The sequence below is a fragment of the Grammomys surdaster genome, unplaced genomic scaffold (assembly GCF_004785775.1).
Source record: "Grammomys surdaster isolate TR1022 unplaced genomic scaffold, NIH_TR_1.0 239, whole genome shotgun sequence".
In the NCBI taxonomy this organism is placed as follows: Eukaryota; Metazoa; Chordata; class Mammalia; order Rodentia; family Muridae; genus Grammomys; species Grammomys surdaster.
In genome coordinates this window covers 10,549,725-10,570,041 of record NW_021604684.1, presented here as the reverse complement: position 1 = coordinate 10,570,041, position 20,317 = coordinate 10,549,725, and the positions used below count along the sequence as shown (strand labels likewise).

At 50.3% G+C, this 20,317-nt stretch overlaps 1 protein-coding gene across 4 annotated transcripts in view; it reads right to left on the bottom strand.

The window, feature by feature from the left end:
* The window catches only part of Synpo (synaptopodin), a 53,505-nt gene that overhangs the window by 25,189 nt on the left and 7,999 nt on the right, over positions 1–20,317 (bottom strand). For 2 of the 4 annotated variants that reach the window (XM_028774265.1, XM_028774266.1), the window contains 2 exons: positions 11,901–12,091; positions 9,101–9,740 (listed from right to left, as the gene is read on the bottom strand). In XM_028774265.1, coding sequence (XP_028630098.1) covers positions 9,101–9,482 — 382 coding nt within the window. In that variant the 5' untranslated portion in view covers positions 9,483–9,740; positions 11,901–12,091. Of the gene's footprint in view, positions 1–3,960; positions 4,156–9,100; positions 9,741–11,900; positions 12,092–20,317 lie in introns of those variants that run through there. The other 2 variants (XM_028774267.1, XM_028774268.1) reach the window with 2 other exon arrangements.

Sequence of the window (20,317 nt, the reverse complement as noted above, 5' to 3'; positions counted from 1 at the left end):
TAACAAGAAAAACAACAGCAACGAAAAAAATCAAGTCATTCCACTGTTCCAATCATGGCCTAATCTAACTGTTTGGGACCACTTGCTAGCAGCTACCCCTAAAGCAAAGTCCAGATCCTATCCATTGTGCTGGCTCACCGTGCCATCTCCAAAACGCCCTGGCCAAACACGAAGGAGAAATTTACACGGAGACATGAGGAGCCCTAGGCAAGAGGCCACCTGCTCAAGGGCTTGCTATTTTAACGGAGATCAAAACACGGGAGTACTATTAATAAGTAGTAGCTCATTTTTTAGGCATTCATCATGAACTCACTCCATTTTCATAACAGTACAAGGCCTAGCATTGTCTCTGTTTTAACAGATGAGGAAACAAGAGTCCAGAGGGGTTACATAATGTGCTTATGAACCCTCAGGCAGCCAGGAATGAAACCCCAAAGTCTGACCACAGCATTCATGTGCCAGCCATGCGGGAAGCAGGTGACACACAGATAGTGTGTGGCATCCAGGGAGGTGGATAGGGCAGGGCAAGGCAGGGCAGGGTCAGCACAGACCTACCCGAGGCTGCCTTACTGAATGGAAAAGATGAACCAGGGTGACGGAATGTCAGCAGCAGCCAGTTGGGGAAGGGTTTTCGTTCCAGAAAAAAAGGCTCTGGGTAAGCCTCTGGAATTACAGGGCCTGGGGGCTGTTGCCATGCAGACTCCTCCTCCAGTCACACTGAGTAGCAACTGAGCCCCAGTGTCTAGTGTCCAGAAACAGCTCACAAAGGGCCCTATATATACACACTGTCCTAACTCACAGAGCCTCTCCAGAGGCAGATCGGCCCTCCCTCTGGCCAGATCTCAGGCCTAACTCCTATGGCCTGCATATTAAAGCCTGAGGTGGGGCGGATAGGTAGGTACAACCTACAACCAACACACACCACCCATACCCAGCTCTGAGTGTGGGCCACCCACCATCCCCTGCAATGCCCTCCCACACCCAGCCCAGTGCCCTCAAAACCTATGGGTACCACTCTGGATATGCTTTCTCCAAGAAGCCCCGACCTCCTTCCAAATCCAGACTTCCATGCCACAGTGGACCTTGATAAGCATTTCCTAGCCACAAAGGGGCCCCCTGCCTGCTCTCTATCTCAACATGGGGCTTCTCTCCATGCTATGCCCCCTCTGAAACAATCTTATTGATTACTCCTTCCTCTTTCATTGCCCTATTCTTTCAACTAAAACTAAAGAGTCTATGGTGAGACGGTACATCAGCTAAAGGACACGGACCTGAGTAAAATCCCTGGGACCCACCCAGAAGGAGAGAACCAACTACCACTGACCTCCATACACATGCTATGTGCATGTATGCGTCACATGCAAACATGATGTGCCTATCATACACACACAAGTAAATAAATGTCATCTTAAAGTTTAGACAAAGCAGCTAGCTTTTAGCGAGGTGAGGCAGCACACATTTATTGTAATCTCAGCACTCAGCTGAAATAGAGGGATCACAAGCTCAGTGCCAGTCTGAGCATCACAGCAAGGGTCAGACCAGCAAGAGCTACAGAGTAAGATCATGTCTCAAAAAAAAAAAAAAAAGCTCAACCCTATATGTGTGTGTACATGTATGAATACTGTATATATAGCACAATAAGTTCTCTACAGGCAGAATCTGTCTGCCCTGCTTTTTACTATTACTTAGTTCCTATGTACCCTTCCCCCGTCATTGCTAGCCAGGGCTACTGAGGTCCCAGGCAGGCAAGGGATTTACCCAAGGTCACTTGGCAAACCAGCAGGTAGCAGTGATCAGCCTGGCACTACAGAGCTAGGGCGTTCAGCCTGGCTCCATCCTCTCCCTGCTGATCTCCCCTGGCCTGTTTTGATCCTGCTTCCTCATCACAATGGGGCAGAGCCTGCAAGTCTTTGACAACAGTGCCCACTCTACTTCTCAAAGCCCATGGTATCCCGATCTGGGCAGCCCTGGCTGCTTCCCCTCAGTCCCTCCCTTCCTGGCATCAACTGATCCGATGAGCTCATGTCTGGAAGCCTAGGAGCTGCCCTAAAGGAAAAGGTGCCTCCCAGGCCAGGCCCCGGGGTCTGGAGGTATGTTCAGCCTCGTGGGAAGGCAACCTTGGTAGAGGGCCTGTGCTGTGTGAACGTCCCACCTAGCAAGGCCTCATGGAATCAACCCATTAGGTTGACTTAGAGGACAGAGAAAAGGACGCTATGTTTGTGTTCCCACCTTCTAGATGCTCTAGGGTGCTGTGACCATCCCCTTTATTAAAATGTCATTCCTCCCACCCCACCCCCAAGGGAAAGAGGGCCCTACTGCCTTCTGCCTGCAGAAGTGCCCTGGCAAACTCTTCCTTCCTGGCCTCAGTCTCCCCAACTCAGAAGATGGAGGTGAGCTAAGCTGCCTGTTAAGAAGAGCCTGAAAGCTTGTTTCACTGTGACGAAGAGGCAGGGCAAAGCTGGCTAGCCAGAAACCAGGCACAACCAAAAAAATAAAAAAATAAAAAAATAAAAAATAAAAAATTTCTATCTTACCTTCCAGAGAGTATACACAAGAGCTGGCCAGGAAGGGAAAGTTAAAACCCTTATTTTCATTGTACAGACACTGACTGGGTACTAACTTCGTTTAAAGGGGTACAGGAGGTGGGGTGCGGCTTGCAAAGTGAGGGCAGGCTAAAAATTAGGGCCTGACAGCCTTGGTGGCCCAGCAGCAAATATTTGCTGTTAGTTCTTCCAGCACCAAACTTGAAAGACACTGGAACTAGCCAAAGGCAGGTCAGCTCCTGACAGGGATTTCAGCCTCCCGCTGAGAGAGAGTCATCACCTTCAGTTTATGCCTCAGCCCCCGACGTGGATAGAGGCCAGGTCTAGGTCACTGACAGGGCAGGCTGGCTGCAGGCAAGGCAGCTCACTGTACCCCCCCTCATGACAAGCATCGAATTTCATCTCCCACTTTCCAAAGCAACAAGGCTGGGATATCTTGACTTGTCCCTCGGACCACCGTGGTACTTGGGTCTGTTGTGCAGCTGCCCCCCTCGAGGCCACCTACCTACCCTCCCTGGGATCTGGAGAAGGGAGGGGCACGTCAGGATCCTGCTTGCTCTAGAGCCACCTGCGGCTTCTCACTTAGCTGTTATCCAACGTCTGGAAAACCCAGATGTGGAGCACAGGAGTCCCTATCTCCATCCAGAGCTAAGCCCAGAACTTGGGGTTGAGCGAGGACGTGGAGACCTTTTCCCTAGATTCCTGAGAGGTCTTTCCGAGGCCCTAGGCAGTACCTTCCCCCTCCCTTCATTCCGCGGTGTGGTGTCAGAAAGGAGCCGGCCCTTTCTGATGGTGGGAAACGAAAGGGGGAATAGAATACCAGTGCCGTAAGAATCCGGCGAGGAAAATTCAGTAGTCCCTTGGGGAACTTTATAAGGGTCTTGATTTCCTCAGATGGGATCGGGCCCTGGATGTCTCAGCTGTGTGGCAGTGTGGCTAACCTGCACACCGGCACTACGGCAGCTCCCTCTGCCCGAGGAAACTGAGGTGCTGGCCGGCACAGTCTGTCCTGCTGCCTCCACAGGCGCCCACGTCCGTTCACGCTCAGGCTCCTGGGTCTTGCAGCCAGATTTCCTGGAGCGGGCGGGGGCTTAGAGCTAGGGCTGTTGCCCATGGGTGAGTCTGGGCGCTGCATCACCCCCAACAACGACAGGCTGGCGGAGGACACGAAGGCTAGAGCCCACACAGCCCGAGAAGATAGCACCCGAGCTGTTGGAGAGCCCTGAGATCTCCCCAGCCTGTTCTGTACAGACGGGGAAACTGAGGCTCTGTGCAGAAACAACTTGGCAAAGGTCACCCTGAATAGAGGGACTGGAGCCCAGATGCGCCACCTCCTCTGGGGCGGCGCGAGCAGCTGCGCAGGTGGCAAGGGCGAGGCTCACTGGGCGCCCCGCCAGCCCCGAGCCCCCCCACTCACCTCCAGCAGCCGTGCGCGGTCCCCGAGCTCCCGGGCGCCGCCGCCTTGGCTCACCTAGCTACGTCCATGCGTGAGCCCCGCCCCGAGATCCCTGCACCCCGCCCAGCGGCGGCGCCCACTCAGCGCCCTAAGCGAGGTCCCAGCCGCTAGAGGCTGAAGGGGACCCAAGCGGGAGCAGCGGGCGCTGGGCGGGCACCGCTCTCCTGCCGAGCGCTCCCCCGGGCCCTAGCGCCGCCCCTCCTGCGCCCCGCCCAGCCCCCGGGGTACGACCTTCCCCCCTTCCCCCCTGTAGCCGAGGCCTCACCTCCTGGCGGATTCCCGATCTCTCCTCGGGTCCTTTCTACGCATCTCACTTGTGGCTGCCCCTGTTCCTCTGTTTCCTCATCTTGCTGTGTATCTCTAGGTCTGTAATTCTGCCCTTAAATTCTTTCACACTCAGTTTTTCCATGCCCCGCCATCTCTTTGCCCCTTTCTCTTTCCCTCCCCCTACTACCCTCCTTTAAAATCTATCCCCTTAAGTGATAACCGTGACACCCCACTCCACTTGTCTCAGCCCGGTAACTATATAATAACTGTCTTCTTTGGTAGGGCTTAAGCAAAGAGGCTTGAGGAGGACTGTCAGCCTGTTTCCTGGATTTCCACAGGCTGGGCAGCAGCCACCTCCCCAGTGCATGCATTGGGAGCCTGTTGGCTTTCCCCCTGACTTAATTAGCTGTCAGCAACAAGGGCAGAGATGCTGTGTGGTCTGTACGTAGCTTTGATTCCCCAACTTTTACAAAACACCATTCAGGCTGAGCTCAGCAGAGGCCATGACAATTGTCACAATGTTTCAGTGGGAACACCACTCTCACTGCTGTTAAAAGTCTATATTCGCACATTCCAGTGCAGATTCTGTGGGGAGCGGTTGGTGGACTTGGAAACAAGACTGGTTAACAAGCACCTCTGTATCCCCCAGCAAGTCTGAAGGAAGACCACACTCATCAATCACTTCAGACAGGGTGATTCCAGTGTCACCTGTCTTCAAGAACTGTGTTTAGGTTTCCGATAAAGGAACTTAGAAATGTACCCGATTTCTTAAATCACAGACCCAAAGATGTTCTTGTTTAAGGCTGCCCCTGGCTCTGAATGCAAGCAGTCAGCTGACTGAGGAGACAAATCCTCTCTGGCCCCTTCCATCTCTCTGCCTAGCTTCGTGGGCATCTCCCTGACCTGTGGTCCTTCTTCTGTTGTGCCGAGTGAGGGACGAGAAGCTATCCTGGAGATGGCACCAGGCAAGAGATTGCTTTTCTCCCAATGCATGCACTGGGGAGGTGGCTGCTGCCCAGCCTGTGGAAATCCAGGAAACAGAGTGTGTGGGTGAGAGGAAGAGAGAGAGAGAGCAACTAGGATTACTGCGTGGGTGGTTGTAAAAGAGAAAGAGATGAGAAAAAGAAGGGGAGGGAGAAAGTGGTTCAGTCTGCATGTGGGAGTGTGACAGTGGCTGTACAGGAGAGACCATGAGTGTTTAGCAAAAGAAAGGAAGAAAAGAACATGGTTTAACCCATGTCTACAGGAGACATTCTGTGTACTTGAGTGAGAACACTTACGAGTGTCTGCTCCATGCCCTAAGGTGGGATAGGAGCTATACAAACGAACCCGAGACACCTGTCCACATGTACTGTGGAATGATGGATGAGGGGTTGTTTGGGAGGGTGTATCCCAGTGTATGCCCATTGTACATATATATGCCAGGGTTTGAGGGCATTTACATATGTGTAAACTTAAAGGTCATAGATAGCACTTGTCTGAGAATATGGCATGCCTACATCATGGTGTACCCAGCCTCCTGTGTCATCTGCTCTTCCCTAGAAGAGCCTAAGGGACAGGGGCCATGACTCTCTCTGACCTCTGCTTAATGAAATGAATGTGGTTCAGTTTCCTCTGCTAATAAAGATGGATGAAGCCAGACCTATCTTACAAGCCACACCCATACTCCAATCCTCGTGCCCATCCGAGGTTCAAGGCAGTGTCTACTACAAGAGTGGCAAAGGCCCCCAAGTCCTCTAGATACTCCTCCTCATCAAATGGCCACTGATAAAGGAGAAGCTAGGTCAGCAGTGGATCACAGGTCTCCCCGTTATGTTATGAGGAAGAGGAATGTGGCTTGGCCCGATCCCCCACCTACTCTCAGAACCTGAACAATCATTTTCCAGCCTCAGGTGGGTGGAAGATCACAGCCTGCTTCCTTGTTTCCATGGAGACAAAGCAGCAAAAAGAGTTATTTAAAAGCATAGGCTCAAGACCTCTCAGGGTTCAAATCTCAGTTCCCCCATCTACAGGCTATGAGACTTCAAGTCACAAGTCTCTGGATGCCTAGTTTCCTTGTCTGGAAAACAGAAATGAGAAAGCAAGTATGGAAGGCGTGCCTGTAATCCCAGCACTGGAGAGGCAGCAGATCAAGCTTCCTTAGCAAATTTTGGGCCAGCAAGTTTGCATAGCAAAACTGTCTCAAAATAGGGGGGGGGGAGGCAAAAAGCAGAGGAGAGGAGGAGGAAGAGGAGGAAGAGGATGAGAGGAGGAGGAAGAAGAGGAGGCAGTGTCATGTCTGAACTTTATATTCTGAGGATACAATGAAGTAATCTGTACACGAAGCTGAAAAGAGTCCCAGAAGCCTGGATTCCAATGTACAGTGTGACTTTGCACAAACCGTTTTCCGTTTCTCTGCTTCTGTCTCCACTGACACAGCAAGCTCAACATTCTGCCAGGTTCCATCAGCTGAGACTGTAGAGGAGAGGGCTGGAGTACAGAGCTCTTTCTTGGTGAACTGTGGGTGATCTAGTGTTTGGCAGAGGCCTGATCATCTTCCTATATCAGACTTCTCTCAGCTACCTGAACGTGAGGCTGCAGCCTCTTCTTGCCTGACAAAGACCCTGCTCTGCCCAGCTCAGCTGCTACCAGCACCCACTAATCCCAAATAAAGATCTGCACGGTGCCCAAGGCAGATAAATGGCTTGGACATGAGTCTGCCAAGCAGCACTCCAGAAAGCCAGGTTTAATAGCGGAAGGATGGGTGTGATTGTCTGAAGATGCTTATGATCCTCTCAGTAATGAGAGGAAGCTTGGAGAGGAAACCCTAAGCTGCTAATAACCTGGCAGCATTCCCCAGGCTTCATTCCCTCTCACTCTCCAGCAGAGGGAAAGGACCCGCCACTCCCTATCCCCAGGGAGCAGAAAGGCCATTGAGACTTAGATCCAAGACCACCCAGATTTCCACTTCTCAGCAAGAGCCAGCTTCCTCTGAGAAGTGTCTTACCTGTCTCTTCTCCTGAGGCCCCCTCCTGCCCCTCTGTCTCTAGAATGTTCAGACCAACTGGATGAACAGCAAAGAGATAGCTGAATTGGGCAGTTTATGTAAAGGGCACGCTGACAATGACTGTGTACCTCGGACAGGTGACTTGAATCTCCGAGTCTCAGTTCTCTCACCGTAAGACAGAAAGTGAGGTCGCATCAAATGACCCACTGGGTGTGAGATGCCAACAAGGCGATCAAAGGCGATCGTTCCTCCTCCCCCCCCCCAGCCACAGTCGCTACCATTCCAAGGTATTTTGAAAGCACACTTTCAGAATAGAATCATAAGGAGTAGCACAAGCCCCATAGTCAAACAACCATGGCTGAACATGCTAGTCACATCCTGGACAAGTCACTTATGTTCCTAAGCTGTCTAATGGGCTCTTCTGGGAGACTGCACAAAGACATACACTGATGCTGTTAGCACAGCAGACTCTGCACACAGCTCAGCCGACAGCGATTGTACTGTTCAGCTAATAATGACTGTTTGCATTTCATTTTACACAGCTACCTAGAGCACTGTAGATTTTCCAAAACATAGCCACAGCTAAGATCGCGGCACCCTCTCAACAGCTCCTGTTTTTATTCTATTTTCACAGATTGAAAAAAAAAAATGAGCTCACCAAAGAGAAGGGACTTGCTAGGGCTTGACTAGTGAACACTGGGCTGAGACCCATCATCCCTGCCTCCTGAGCCAGCTGATCCCCTGGTAAGGGGAGGGAGCAAGTCATAATGGGACTCAGGTTCCTGAGGACCCGTATTCAGGCTGACTCTGGAATCCTCCTCTCCATTTAGAGCCCCTAAAAGCTCCTTACTGCCCTTGCCTGGCTCTTTCTCTCTGTATAACCCATGCCTGGGTAAGGACTATGTCCAAAGAGGATGATCAGAGCCTGGAGAGAATTATTGCAGAAAGCAGAGTGGGTGAGAAGGTTGGCAAGATGCCAGCTCTGGCATCAGCAACGCCTGCAGAGAAATGAAGTGTTCCTTCAGTCTCTTGACGCACAAGCCCTCCCAGGACTGCACTGCCCCCACTCCACTCTGCACCCTGGGGACCTGCTGGCAGCAGCTCTCCTGCCTGTGCAGATGTGGCTCAGCTCATGGCTATCCCAGCCTCAGTTTGAACCCCCTACAGTGTTTCCACCGCCACTGGCCAGCCACAATTCAAAGTGGATTCCCTTGTCTCATCCTGCCTGCTCTGCAGACTCCAGCACTCATGGGCCCTAGGCCTCCTCCCTCCACAAGCTGTCATTGGATCCTGCTACAATCCAGGTGACACGGCCGGTTCCTTTGTCATCCATCTCTGACAGATGGAAAACCCAAGCTTGAGTGAGGACCCTAAGCCTAGCTCAGCCATCAATATGCTGAGAGACCAGAGCACGCTCAATATGCTTGAGGCTCAGTTTCCCCACTGAGGTCAGCTTACATGAAAGGCTGCCCTGTCAGCAACTGGGAGCTAATGTCCTCTCTGTCAGGGTGTCTGTTTGTCTCATTGAGCTCTGTAGGCTCAATGAGGGGGGCCTGCCCCTATCAAATACTTGGGACTTCAAAATTTGTTACCAGTAATGGTCAAAGGGCAGGTGGGGGTGGGGAGGAGTGGGTTTTTTGTCAACCAAGTGAGATATGGGCTCTCTTCTGTTGCCTTCTCTTTGACAAACAGCTGGAACTACACATCCAGCCCAGGTTCCCATCTCTCCACAGCTGGAGATCTGGACATTCTGGATGACTTGTGATGATCGTTAAACATCCTAGGAAAATAAGCTCCAAGAGTCCCTGATTAAGAAGCAGTGGGGTTTTCTATGACCTATAAGCTTACCTGGTTTCTGGGCCACCCTGGGCACAGGGCTGCTGCTGGCACTGGCTGTCATCACTTTCCGGGCCTGTACCACATCCCAGTCATGGCTTGGCCTGTCATTGTGCTGGAAACCACCTCGTGCCTCCCTGCAACAGCTGGATGGCTGGATTATGGCTGGGGCTCTGGATAGCGGTGGTGTCCCACGGTTGGCTCTGCTTTTGCTGGTCCCCTCTTCTTCCAGGTCCACCAGCCTCACCTCTCCCTGCAGGCCATCTTCACTACTGCTCTCCTCAGCTTCCAGAGCCAGGCACCTGTAGCTCCCATCAGGGATCTGGAAGGTGCAAGGGGCGGCCCTTCCCTCACTGGGTCCAAGGGGCGGGGGTGGGAAGTGAGTGCCCAGCATTATAGCCCTCTCCTTGGCAGTACAAAGCAGCCGCCACCTGGCTCAGGTTGAGTGACCTGTGTGACTATTGCTCCCAGGTCCTCTCAAGGCCTCCTTGGGTTCTCCGAAGGTTCACCTTCTTCTGCTGACGCACAGGGCTGGAGTGAGATCCAGCTGAGGGGTAAGGCAAGTCCTTTCTGGGCTGGGTAATGATGCAGTCCAATACCTTTTCCTTACCCTCCTGAATTCTGCTATGATGGCCCCTTCAGAGCGGACTATCTGTTTAGGAAGAGAAGATACAATATATCAGAAAGCTCACTGAATCTTCTGAATGGAATCACTGTGACCTGTTCACTCTTGAGTAACTAGCCTCAAGAGCTGGCTAGGACTTGGGGTACAGTTCCCACTCTTCCACAGGGAAGTGTTTCCGGAGTTTCAGGCTTGTAGTATGCTATTCATGCCTTTGTTCTTAGGCTACCTGACACTTATTTACTTAATGTTTCCCTTCAATCCACTTTAAATAACATAACTTCTGTTACTTTAGACTTATCTTGAGCAATAATTGCAGGAAAACCACAAGCGTATCATGCCAAGTTATCCCCTTCCCTGCACACATTAAATAAATATCTAGTTATTTTAAAATACTCATCTGTGCACCACCCAAAAAGAATTCTTTCATGTCCCACCAAAGGCACACACACCACAGGACTCGCAGGGACAGCAGGGTTGGGGGGGTACAAGACTAGAGTACACAGCTGGTTATAAAAGCCAACACAATGCTCTCTTTATACGTGCTGGACTTTGAGCCAGAATTCAGCCCCGCAGCGTGTGTGTTGGTATCTGAGTCTCCCCTCCCCCATTTGTAAGATGCACATTGTAAGCTAGTTTGAGCAATCCAGATCGGAAAACCCCAAACCCCAAAACTTTCTGAGCAGCATCCTGCTGCCACCAGTCCAAATCCCATCCCTGGACTTGGGGACAAAGTCACAGTAAACATGAAAGCACAGTTTACAAAATAAATCATCTAAAATAGCCTTCAGGCTTGGGTATAAGATATGGACAAAACAGAAATTCAGTTTAATTTTAGATTCCTCTTCTTATCCACAAAGCTATCTCATTATGCATATGCAAATTCCCCCCAAAGAAAAAATCTAAAAAAGTCTAAAATCTGAAAGCCTTCTGGTCCCAGGCACTTCAAATGGAAGATCAACTCCAGTTTAATTGTGTAAAGGGTTCTATGAGAAAATGCTCACAGACCACTGAGCACACTCTCTGAAGCCGTCACTTATTTCATGCGGGCTACTCTTATATCCTACAATAGTGTATCAGGCCCCTATTCTACTTCAGACATCGTAAGCTCTCCTCAGGCATATAGGGCAGATGAAGGTATGGTTCTCTAGATCATGAAGTTTCAATATCTGCTAGTGCAATGGATCCCAACCTTCCTAATACTGTGACCCTTTAATAGAGGTCCTCATGGTGTGGTGACCCTCCTTCCAACCATCAAATTGTAATTTTGCTATTGTTAAGAGTCGTGATGTGGCCGGGCAATGGTGGCGCACGCCTTTAATCCCGACACTTGGGAGGCAGAGGCAGGTGGATTTCTGAGTTCAAGGCCAGCCTGGTCTACAGAGTGAGTTCCAGGACAGCCAGGGCTACACAGAGAAACTCTGTCTCGGAAAAAAAAAAAGAAAAAGAAAAAAAAGTCGTGATGTGTTTTCTGACGGTCTTGGGGTCCCTGTGAAAGGGTCATTCGACGGGTTGGGAACTGCAGTGTTAGGGAGAGCTGTGAATGAGGAGGAAATAGTAATAATAGTATAATTATTTGTAAACGTGACAAAGGATGATAATCAGGGGAAGGTGGAAGTTTCTTCTAAGGGCTGAGGAGGAGGGGATGAATGGAGGGTACTGGACAGAAGAGCTGCAGAGCTTGGCAGATGGAGAGGTGGGTGGAGAAGGGGGAGGCACACAGGGTGCCACGCAGGTTCCTGGCTCTGAGGACACATGACTGTGTTCATGGAGGTTGGGAACAAACAGGAAGGTGCAAGTGTTTAGTGAAACAAGGGGGTGTCTGATCTTTAGATTTCCAGGGGGTGGAGATGTGCAGTGGGCAGATCCCTGCAGGGTCCCAGAGAATGGGAGAGTCCTACACTGGGGTCAAAAGTTTGGGAATCCTTTGAGGAGATGCAGAGTATGACACGAACAAGACCTTTTCGGTTGAGCAGGTAGCCCTTAAGGCAGGGCACCCTGCCAGTTATGTGTGGAGGCACAGAGCAAACGGATTCTGTTGAAAGACTTCATTCTGCCACTGCTTAACCATGTGAACTCTCTATTAGGAGACACAGAAGGGGCTCCCTCGTGCACACACTCACGTCCTGACTGCCCCAGGCTGATGAGAATTTATTGAAGCCTACCAGCTGGATGAGAGTGGAACCAAACCTGATCATCTGCGGTCCTTAGGCCTCTATTCCAGGCAGGAGCCAGACATCCCAACTGTAGCAGTCTGAGTAGAGGTGCTGGCTTCTAGCTGGGGGCGTGACAGGAGAGACTGGTAGGCAGACTGGCAGATAAGCACACTACCAAAACCTCTGGCAAATCAGAGCCAAGCAGGGGAAAGGCAAACACGTGCCCTGGTCAGAAAGGAAAACAAGCACCTATTAATCCACACAGCAGGGTCTGGAAAGAAGGGAGCTCCCAGGAACAGGTACCCACTCCATCCTGGGTGTTCACTCAGGCAAACACCTCAAGTGTCAGACAGATGCTTTCACAAATCATCCCAGGGGGAAGGAAAATGAGGCTCCGCTAAGTAAAGTGTCCCAGTTGGGAATCATAAGTAGCTCTGACACTTTTTTTTTTTTTTTTTTTTTGGTTTTTCGAGACAGGGTTTCTCTGTGTAGCTCTGACTGTCCTGGAACTCACTCTGTAGACCAGGCTAGCCTCGAACTCTCGAACTCAGAAATCCACCTGCCTCTGCCTCCCAAGTGCTGGGATTAAAGGCGTGCGCCACCACCGCCCGGCCAACACTTTCATCAGGAGGCTGATAATGATGGCTTTAGGTCTCCAATCCTCTCCAGGACCTTGCTTGCTTACCAGCAGCTGCCAGATTCCTGCTACTGGAATCTCAAAGGCTTTAGAGTCTCATAAAGGGGCTAGTAGCTTCTGCATGAGCCTGGCCAGGATTCTCCCACCCTCTGGAGTCAGTTTTCTCCAAGGTCAGAATGCAACTCAAGCAGTCAGTGCTAGAAGGGCCATAGGACTCTGGCATCACAGACCCGTGATTTTCAGTACTCAGAGCCACCCACCCCTATCCTGTCACAGAACCAGATGGCAGGAGGCAGCAGGAGTGGGTGAAGGGCGGGGGCAGAGCTCTCTGACTCCCTGTGGGGGCCTCACCCGCTCCATCTCTGCTTCTGTTTTGCTGTATTTGACAGTGGCCACGGTTTCCAGGAAAGAAGAGAGAGGCGGAAAAGTTAACTTTCCGCCACCCACACAAATATTTTTGGCTAGCTTTGTCTTCAAGCTGCCAAGCCAGGAGGGAGGGGTTGGCAGGAACCCTCTAATTCAAAGCTCTCTCCCAAGGAGGAAGGGTTCCAACCAAGACGGGGATAGAGCAGGGGTCCCAGCAGGCCTATAGCTCTTGGGTGCCCCAGAGCCACAGGGATTCATAAACACAATAGCAGGCACCGCCACCTAAGTGTCTAGTAGTAGGTATTGGTCTGTCTAGAGTGTAGTCTAGAGTTGAAGACAAGGAAGCTTGATACCAAGTCTAGAGTTATAGCTAGCATTCTTAACAGCTACAAGTCAAGGATCTGAGGCCTTCACAGCCCCTGGGCCCATCTATATGGACAGGAGAAGGCCAGTCCCTCTCAGCAGTGATGGAAAGGGTCCTCCCAAGCTTGAAATCCATTCTCATGGCTCTAAGCTCTGGTAGCCAAAGCTATGAAGGCCCACAGACCACACTTTTTCCCAGAGCGAGCTTAGGGCTCTGGTCAGATGGGAGACCCTAACTGAACTCAGGCACCTGCATGCTTCAGCCTCAAAGCCCAGTTGCATATCAGATGTCGTGCAGTCCCAGTACCTGACCAGACATCCCTGTCTTTTTCTACCGCCAGTTTCTGAAAACATAGTCCAGAATCTGTGACCTGGGGGCCTCTCGTGTCCTTTCTGCTGCTCTCTGCATAGCAGCGGAAGGATGCTGGCTTTGAGTCAGATCCTGGTTCAAATTCTCTCTGATCCTCTCTGTCTCTGTCTCTGTCTCTCCATCTCTAACACACAGACATATACACAGATACATACATACACACACATTATACATACACACACATTATACATACACACACATTACACACACACACACACACACACACACACACACACACACACACACACATGCTGCTGCTGCTGTTGCTGTAGCTGAGCTGCCTGGCCTGAGGTTCTCAGGGTGGTAGACAGAGTGCAAGCCTTCAGCCACTAGCTGCTCTCCAGGCTCTGTAGATGCTTGCAAGCCAGAGACATTCAGGGCCAGTGACTGCCATTTACACACTGGAAGAGCTGAAGCACCTACTGTGTGGTTATCATGGAAGTGAAGAAGCAAGGGCTGCCAGAGGTACCCAACAGAGCACATCGGAGGCACAGGACAGTGTCCAGGCATGGACACTGTCCTTGTCACTAACCCACAGACATCACAGGATTTGAGCTTCCCCTTTTGTCTTTTTCCCTTTCTTTTCTGTTTCCTATTTATAAGCCCCCATTTCTCTTTCTTCTCTTTCTTTCATCGGTCTCTGGCTCACACTGGCCTCAAGCTGGTCAAGTAGCCAAGGATGACCTTGATCTTCTGATTCTCCTGCCTCTACCTCCTACATGTGTAGCACCATACCCAGTTTATGTGATGCTAGGAGTTACACCAAAGGCCCTGTGCATAGCAGGCAACCACTCTACCAAGTGAGCCACATCTTTGGCCCTTCTTTTTTGTTGTTGTTTTGTTAGTTAGTTAGTTAGTTTGTTTGTTTGTTTGTTTGTTTTTTCGAGACAGGGTTTCTCTGTGGAGCCCTGGCTGTTCTGGAACTCATTCTGTAGACCAGACTGGCCTTGAACTCAGAAATCCACCTGCCTCTGCCTCCCATGTGCTGGGATTAAAGGCGTGCACCACCACTGACTTTTTATAAAAAAATAAATATTTAAAACACTTTTACTTTTGCTGAGTGGTGGTGGTGCATGCCTTCTTAATCCTAACAGGAGGCAAGACAGCACGGCTAAGGATTCAGAGAAACCCTGTCTTGAAAACAACGGCAACAACAAAATTTTATTTTATCAGTATAAGCGTTCCGCATGTATGTCTATGTACCACACCCATGCCTGGTGTCCACTGAAGCCAGAAGAAGGTATTGGATCCCTATAACTGAAGTTATGGATGGTTGTCAGCCATGTGGGTGCTGAGAACTGAACCTGGGTCCTCTGCAAAAGCAGCAAGTGCTCTTATCCACTGAGCCATCCCTCCAGGGCCATCCCCTGTCTACTTTCTTTTTAGCATATTCTCACTGTGTAGCCCTGGCTAACCTCCAACTCACATCCTCCTGCCTCTCCCCAACCCCAAGTGCTGAGATCATAAGCATACCTGGATCACAGGGTCTGATTCTATAGGCAGAGGACCAAGGTAGTCTGAGAGGGAATTAGTAACCCAGGAAGATAAGACCGACATTCCCCAAAGGTCCTTCTCCTTACCTGAACCCCTTCTCTACCTACAGTCTATTTCTGTCTCTATACTGTATTAGGCTTGTTCCCTGGTTCTTGGCTTCCTAACGGAGACGATCCATCAGGGCCCCATGAAAGCAAGAAGGCAGAACAGCTGGGGATAGATCTGGAACTCTATTGAGACCATCCCCATAGGACTGTTGCTGAGACAGTTCTACAGAACAGGCTTAGGGCAGTAGGGCAGGAGCCAAAGGTCAGAGGCTGGACCAAGGCTTACATTCAGGGTTTCCTGGAACAAGAATATTTTGGAGCCGGGCAGTGGTGGCACACGCCTTTAATCCCAGCACTTGGGAGACAGAGGCAGGCAGATTTCTGAGTTCAAGGCCAGCCTGGTTTACAGAGTGAGTTCCAGGACAGCCAGGATTATAAAGAGAAACCCTGTCTAGAAAAAAACAAAAACAAACAAGCAAACAAAAAAGAATATTTTGGAGCAGCTTCCTCTGGTTGTGGCACAGTGTCAGGCACATAAAAACAGTATGGGTGGTAAGAGATGATGGTTGAGTCCTGTCTATGTCAGGTGCTACTCCAAACACCTACTCATTTGACCCTCCTCAGGAGCCAAACATCTTACTCCTCAAGAGATGGGGGTTGCTATTATTAACCCCATTCCATAGATAAGGAAGTCGAGCTTCTGTGACCTACCAAGTTCCCACAGCCAGCAAGTGGCCAAGTCAGGTTCCAATCCCCCAAACTCTCAGTCTAGACATCAGGGCTCATCCACAGGGCTGCACTCCCTCAGCAGCGGAAATAGTTACTGAAATAAGCTGATGGATGAATGAAGAAGATGACAGGGTGAGAGATTCCCTCCAATGGCTGCTACATCACCTGGCCCACTGCAGTCCCTTAACACATGAATGTGAGTTACCAAGGGATTAAGGGTACATGTAGCTAAAGGTAAAAATGGGGTTGCCTGGGAAAGGGGTTATTCAGAGTCTGCTCAGCCTGTCCCTATCTGGCAGTACCCTCAGCTTCACAGTGGATAAGAGCTGAAAGTCTGTGCTGTCCTCAAGGGTCTGAGCTGAAAGGATGCTCCATCTGCCTTTCCCCTGGGACAAGGACGGGTACCAAGGCAGGGACAGCAAATCAGGACTCCCAAGATGCTCTTGCAACCTCCAGACTAGGACTGCAGTATTTGTCATTGCCTTGTTCTGCATTCTTGGAGAAGTCACTTCCTTTCTCCGGGCCTCAGTTTCTCCATCCGAGAAAGGTCTTGGGTTGGTGGATCAGAAGCAGTGGGAGGATACTGCATGGATGTTCTTCATTGAACTTCCCCTGACCCACTGTCTTTGTGGGGTGGAATATGACTGACTACCCACTTCCCAGCCCTCCCCCACAAGCCTCTCCCATCTCTATCTCATCAGCAGTGTCAAGAGGCCCAACTCGCTCGATTCCCTTTTCCTTTCCTCCGTTCCCATCTGCCCCTGAGGGAGAAAAAAACCTAGGTTGGGTGAACATGATGTGAGACCAGGAGAGCCAAGAAGCATCAGGAAATCTCTAGCACGAGAGGGCGGTGAGGGACAAGGGGTCTTCAGGGAGGTGAGTGCTAGCCACACCTCAAGGTTACATATGACCTTAGATGAGTCACATGGTCTCTCTAAATCCCCCCTGACGTTCCTTCTCCCCCGCCGTACCATCTTGACAGAGCAAGGCTCAGTCATTCATTTCTCTGTTCTTTCACTCAACACGCATTCACCAATGCCTGCTATTTTAAGAGCTGGTGGCACACAGTGAACAAAAGGGAAAGGAACCCTGCCCACGTGGAGCTCACATGTTGGTTGACGTGGACAGAAAATAAATAATAAATAAATAAATACGCAAGCAAATCAGATGGTGCTAAATGAGATGGAAGCATATCTAAGCAGGAAAGAGAGCCAGGGAGTGTTGCGTGGAGTTGAGATAGAGCAAGCAGAGAGAAACCTCCACAGATGCTATTCTGGGCTTTGGGTGGCATATGTATCTCAAGTTCACAATGGTGTTATATTTTTCATATGCAATTATTTTAAAAAGCATACAAATCAACGTTATTTGGCAGAAGTCCTGGGAGGGACAGTTCTCTTGCTAATGTTCTGATGTCTCAGTTACTCACCATTTTAGAACCTGCTCAATCCCCACCCCCACCCCCACCCCCATGACTACGTCTACCATTTAGGACAGAATATTTTTTTGCAATCGGTACCTAAACCTTTGATTTCACGTACTGGTATTATTTCATTTGAGAACACTGTGTTTCAAGGTTATGAAATTGATAGGCTGCCGCCTCCTCCTTCTGGAGAAACAGATACTTTGTAATGAGTCTGGAAATAATGGTGGTGATTTTGGATGGTCCTTGGAAAGCTTAAATAAGGCAATCTGTGAAAGAACTCACTAAGGCGCAGCTATTGCCACTGTAATTATTGTTTTGTGAGAGGATGCCTGAGGGTGTAACAAGACCCAGAGCTGCCATCTGCTGAGCACTGACTCCGTGCAGGGCCTGTCCTGGCCACTGTGTCCACATGGATCTTGCTCATACCTGACATTTTAAGGCGACCACCTGCTACTTGCTGTTCTTCCCAGCACCTGATACTCCTCCCAGTACCTGCTATTCCTCCCAGTACCTGCTACTTCTCCCAGTACCTGATGCTCCTCTCAGTGCCTGGTGCTCCCCCAGCATCTGGTACTCCTTCCAGTACCTGCTACTCCTCCCAATACCTGATGCTCCTCCCAGTGCCTGGTGCTCCTCCCAGCATCTGCTACTCCTTCCAGTACCTGCTACTCCTCCCAATACCTGATGCTCTCCTAGTGCTTGGTGCTCCCCCCAGCGCCTGCTCCTCCTCCCAGTACCGTCTACTCTTTCTTCCTAGTTAATAGAAGAAAGCAGAGGCCCGGCAAAGAGGAGTCTATGCCCATGGTCCAAGGGACCTGACAGGTACTTAGGACATGAAGTAGTCACTAGGTTTCTCTGAGGACTCCAAGAGGGGAGGGATGTGTCATACAGCACAAAGGGTCATCATTCTGCCTTAGCCGTAGCCCTCCACTCTGATCCTCAGTGACCCCTAAGTTTGAGCCTCAAAGCTCATTTCGAGCTCTGGATTGCCTGTGGTACCTGGCACTCAAGACCCTACGTGCCAAGCCTGTCCTAAATGGACTTGCAAATCCAAGCGGCACCAAATCAGCTAAGTCCCCTGCACGTCACACCTATTTCTGCCATGCTGGGTTGACAAGTACGCGGGCCAAGGAAACAACTCTGACGAAACTGGAGAGACTGAAGTCATGGCTATAAATACAGGGCTATTGCTGGCCAGATTAGACCAGCTTGGGAAACCACAAGTCCCCTCCTGGCCACAAGGGAAGATGGGGACCAAGAAGGGGAGGAACTTCCCCAAGGTCATATGACTGTTCTTCCTGGCCATCCTTGTGTCACCGTGGAAACTCAACAGGACAAGTCCCGATTGAGCAAAAGCAGTGTAGTATGTGATTCTAGTTAGCAAAAGAAGCCAAAAATTCAGAGCACTCCTCTCCTTCTCCTTCCCACTCAAAGGCCCACTCTTCACTCAGAGTGTTTGTCAGCATGGGGGAAGTCAAGACATACATACTTGACACTCAAAGTACACCTCTCTCTACGTCTCTCTGTGTGTCTGTCTCTCTCCATGTATCTGTCTCTCTCTGTCTCTGTCTCTATCTCTCTGTTTCTGTCACTCTCTGTCTGTCTGTCTCTCTCTCTCTTTATGTCTGCCTCTCTCTGTGTGTCTGTCTCTCTGTGTGTCTTTGTCTCTATCTCTGTTTCTCTGTGTGTCTCTGTCTCTCTCTGTCTTTCTGTCTCTCTCTGTCTGTGTCTCTCTGTCTCTGTCTGTCTCTCTGTCTGTCTGTCTCTCTCTGTCTCTGTCTGTCTCTCTGTCTCTGTCTGTCTCTCTGTCTGTCTGTCTCTCTCTCTCTGTCTCTGTCTGTCTGTCTGTCTGTCTGTCTCTCTCTCTCTCTCTCTCTCTCTGTGTGTGCGTGTGTATGTGTGTGTGTCATGTGGGGTGAGTGCACTAGTAGAGGCCAGAGAAGGACATCAGGTGACACCAGGTGTCCTAGTCTGTACTCTCTATTTTTATTCCTTTGAGACAGGGTCTCTCTTTGCACCTGACACTAGGCTGATGACCAAAACAGCCCAGTGATCCTCCTGTTTCTGTGCCCACAGTACTGATGTTAACTGGCACAGCCACATCCAGCTTTTTACGTTTGTGCTGGGATCCAGACTCAGATATTCACTCTTATGCAGCGAGCACCCTTGCCCACCGACATCTCTTACAACCTCTATCCCCTTACAGAGGATAATTGATGGCCTGAAAGGCTATGGTGGAGACTGTGGTAAGAGTGGTTACAGCTTGGAAATGAGAAGACGTTACAAACCAAGGTTTGTAGAATCTACTGCTTGGCACTGACCACCCCAGAACTGGCTAAAGCCACAGCCAGCAAATTATACCATGTTCCTTCAATTATGGTGAGCCTCTGCCCTCCCTGAAACTACACCTGTGCTGTGACCACTGTGAGAGCTGCCTGGGCACAAGCCCTGAGCACATGCCTCCAAGAGGTGGCCACCTGGTTTCCAAGCTTGCCCATGCATTAGAGCCACACGAGAATGTTTCACATATTCCAAATTCCTGGCCAAGGCCCTGAGGGATGACATATGTGTCTATGAGTGGGACTGGGCCATCTACAAGTTTTTATCTTTTCTAGGGATTCCTGTGTGCAGAGAGCTCTGGAATCCTGCTCTTTGCAGGCACTCAGTAGCTGTTCCCAGACAATGGTGGAAGGGGAGACTTGCAGACCCTTATCCCCGTATCACTTAATAATTCATGGGGTTCTGTGAAAAAGTGAGTGTGAAGATAATGACTTTTATTTGTTGGCTTACAACCCTCGGAGCTGAAAGCACACAGGAACCTAGGATGCAGAATCTCCTTTGCCTTCTCTTTGGCAACCCAGCCACTTACAATGTCCTGAGCAGATGGGTCACAGGCTTATCAACCCTCAGGAGGCCTCACTTTATGTGGTACCCAGCTGGCCAGCCAGGGAGATAGAGGGTTCTCAGAAGCCTCTCCTCCTCTCCAAGCTGCCTCTTCCTAACCTAAAGGCCAAAGGTTCAC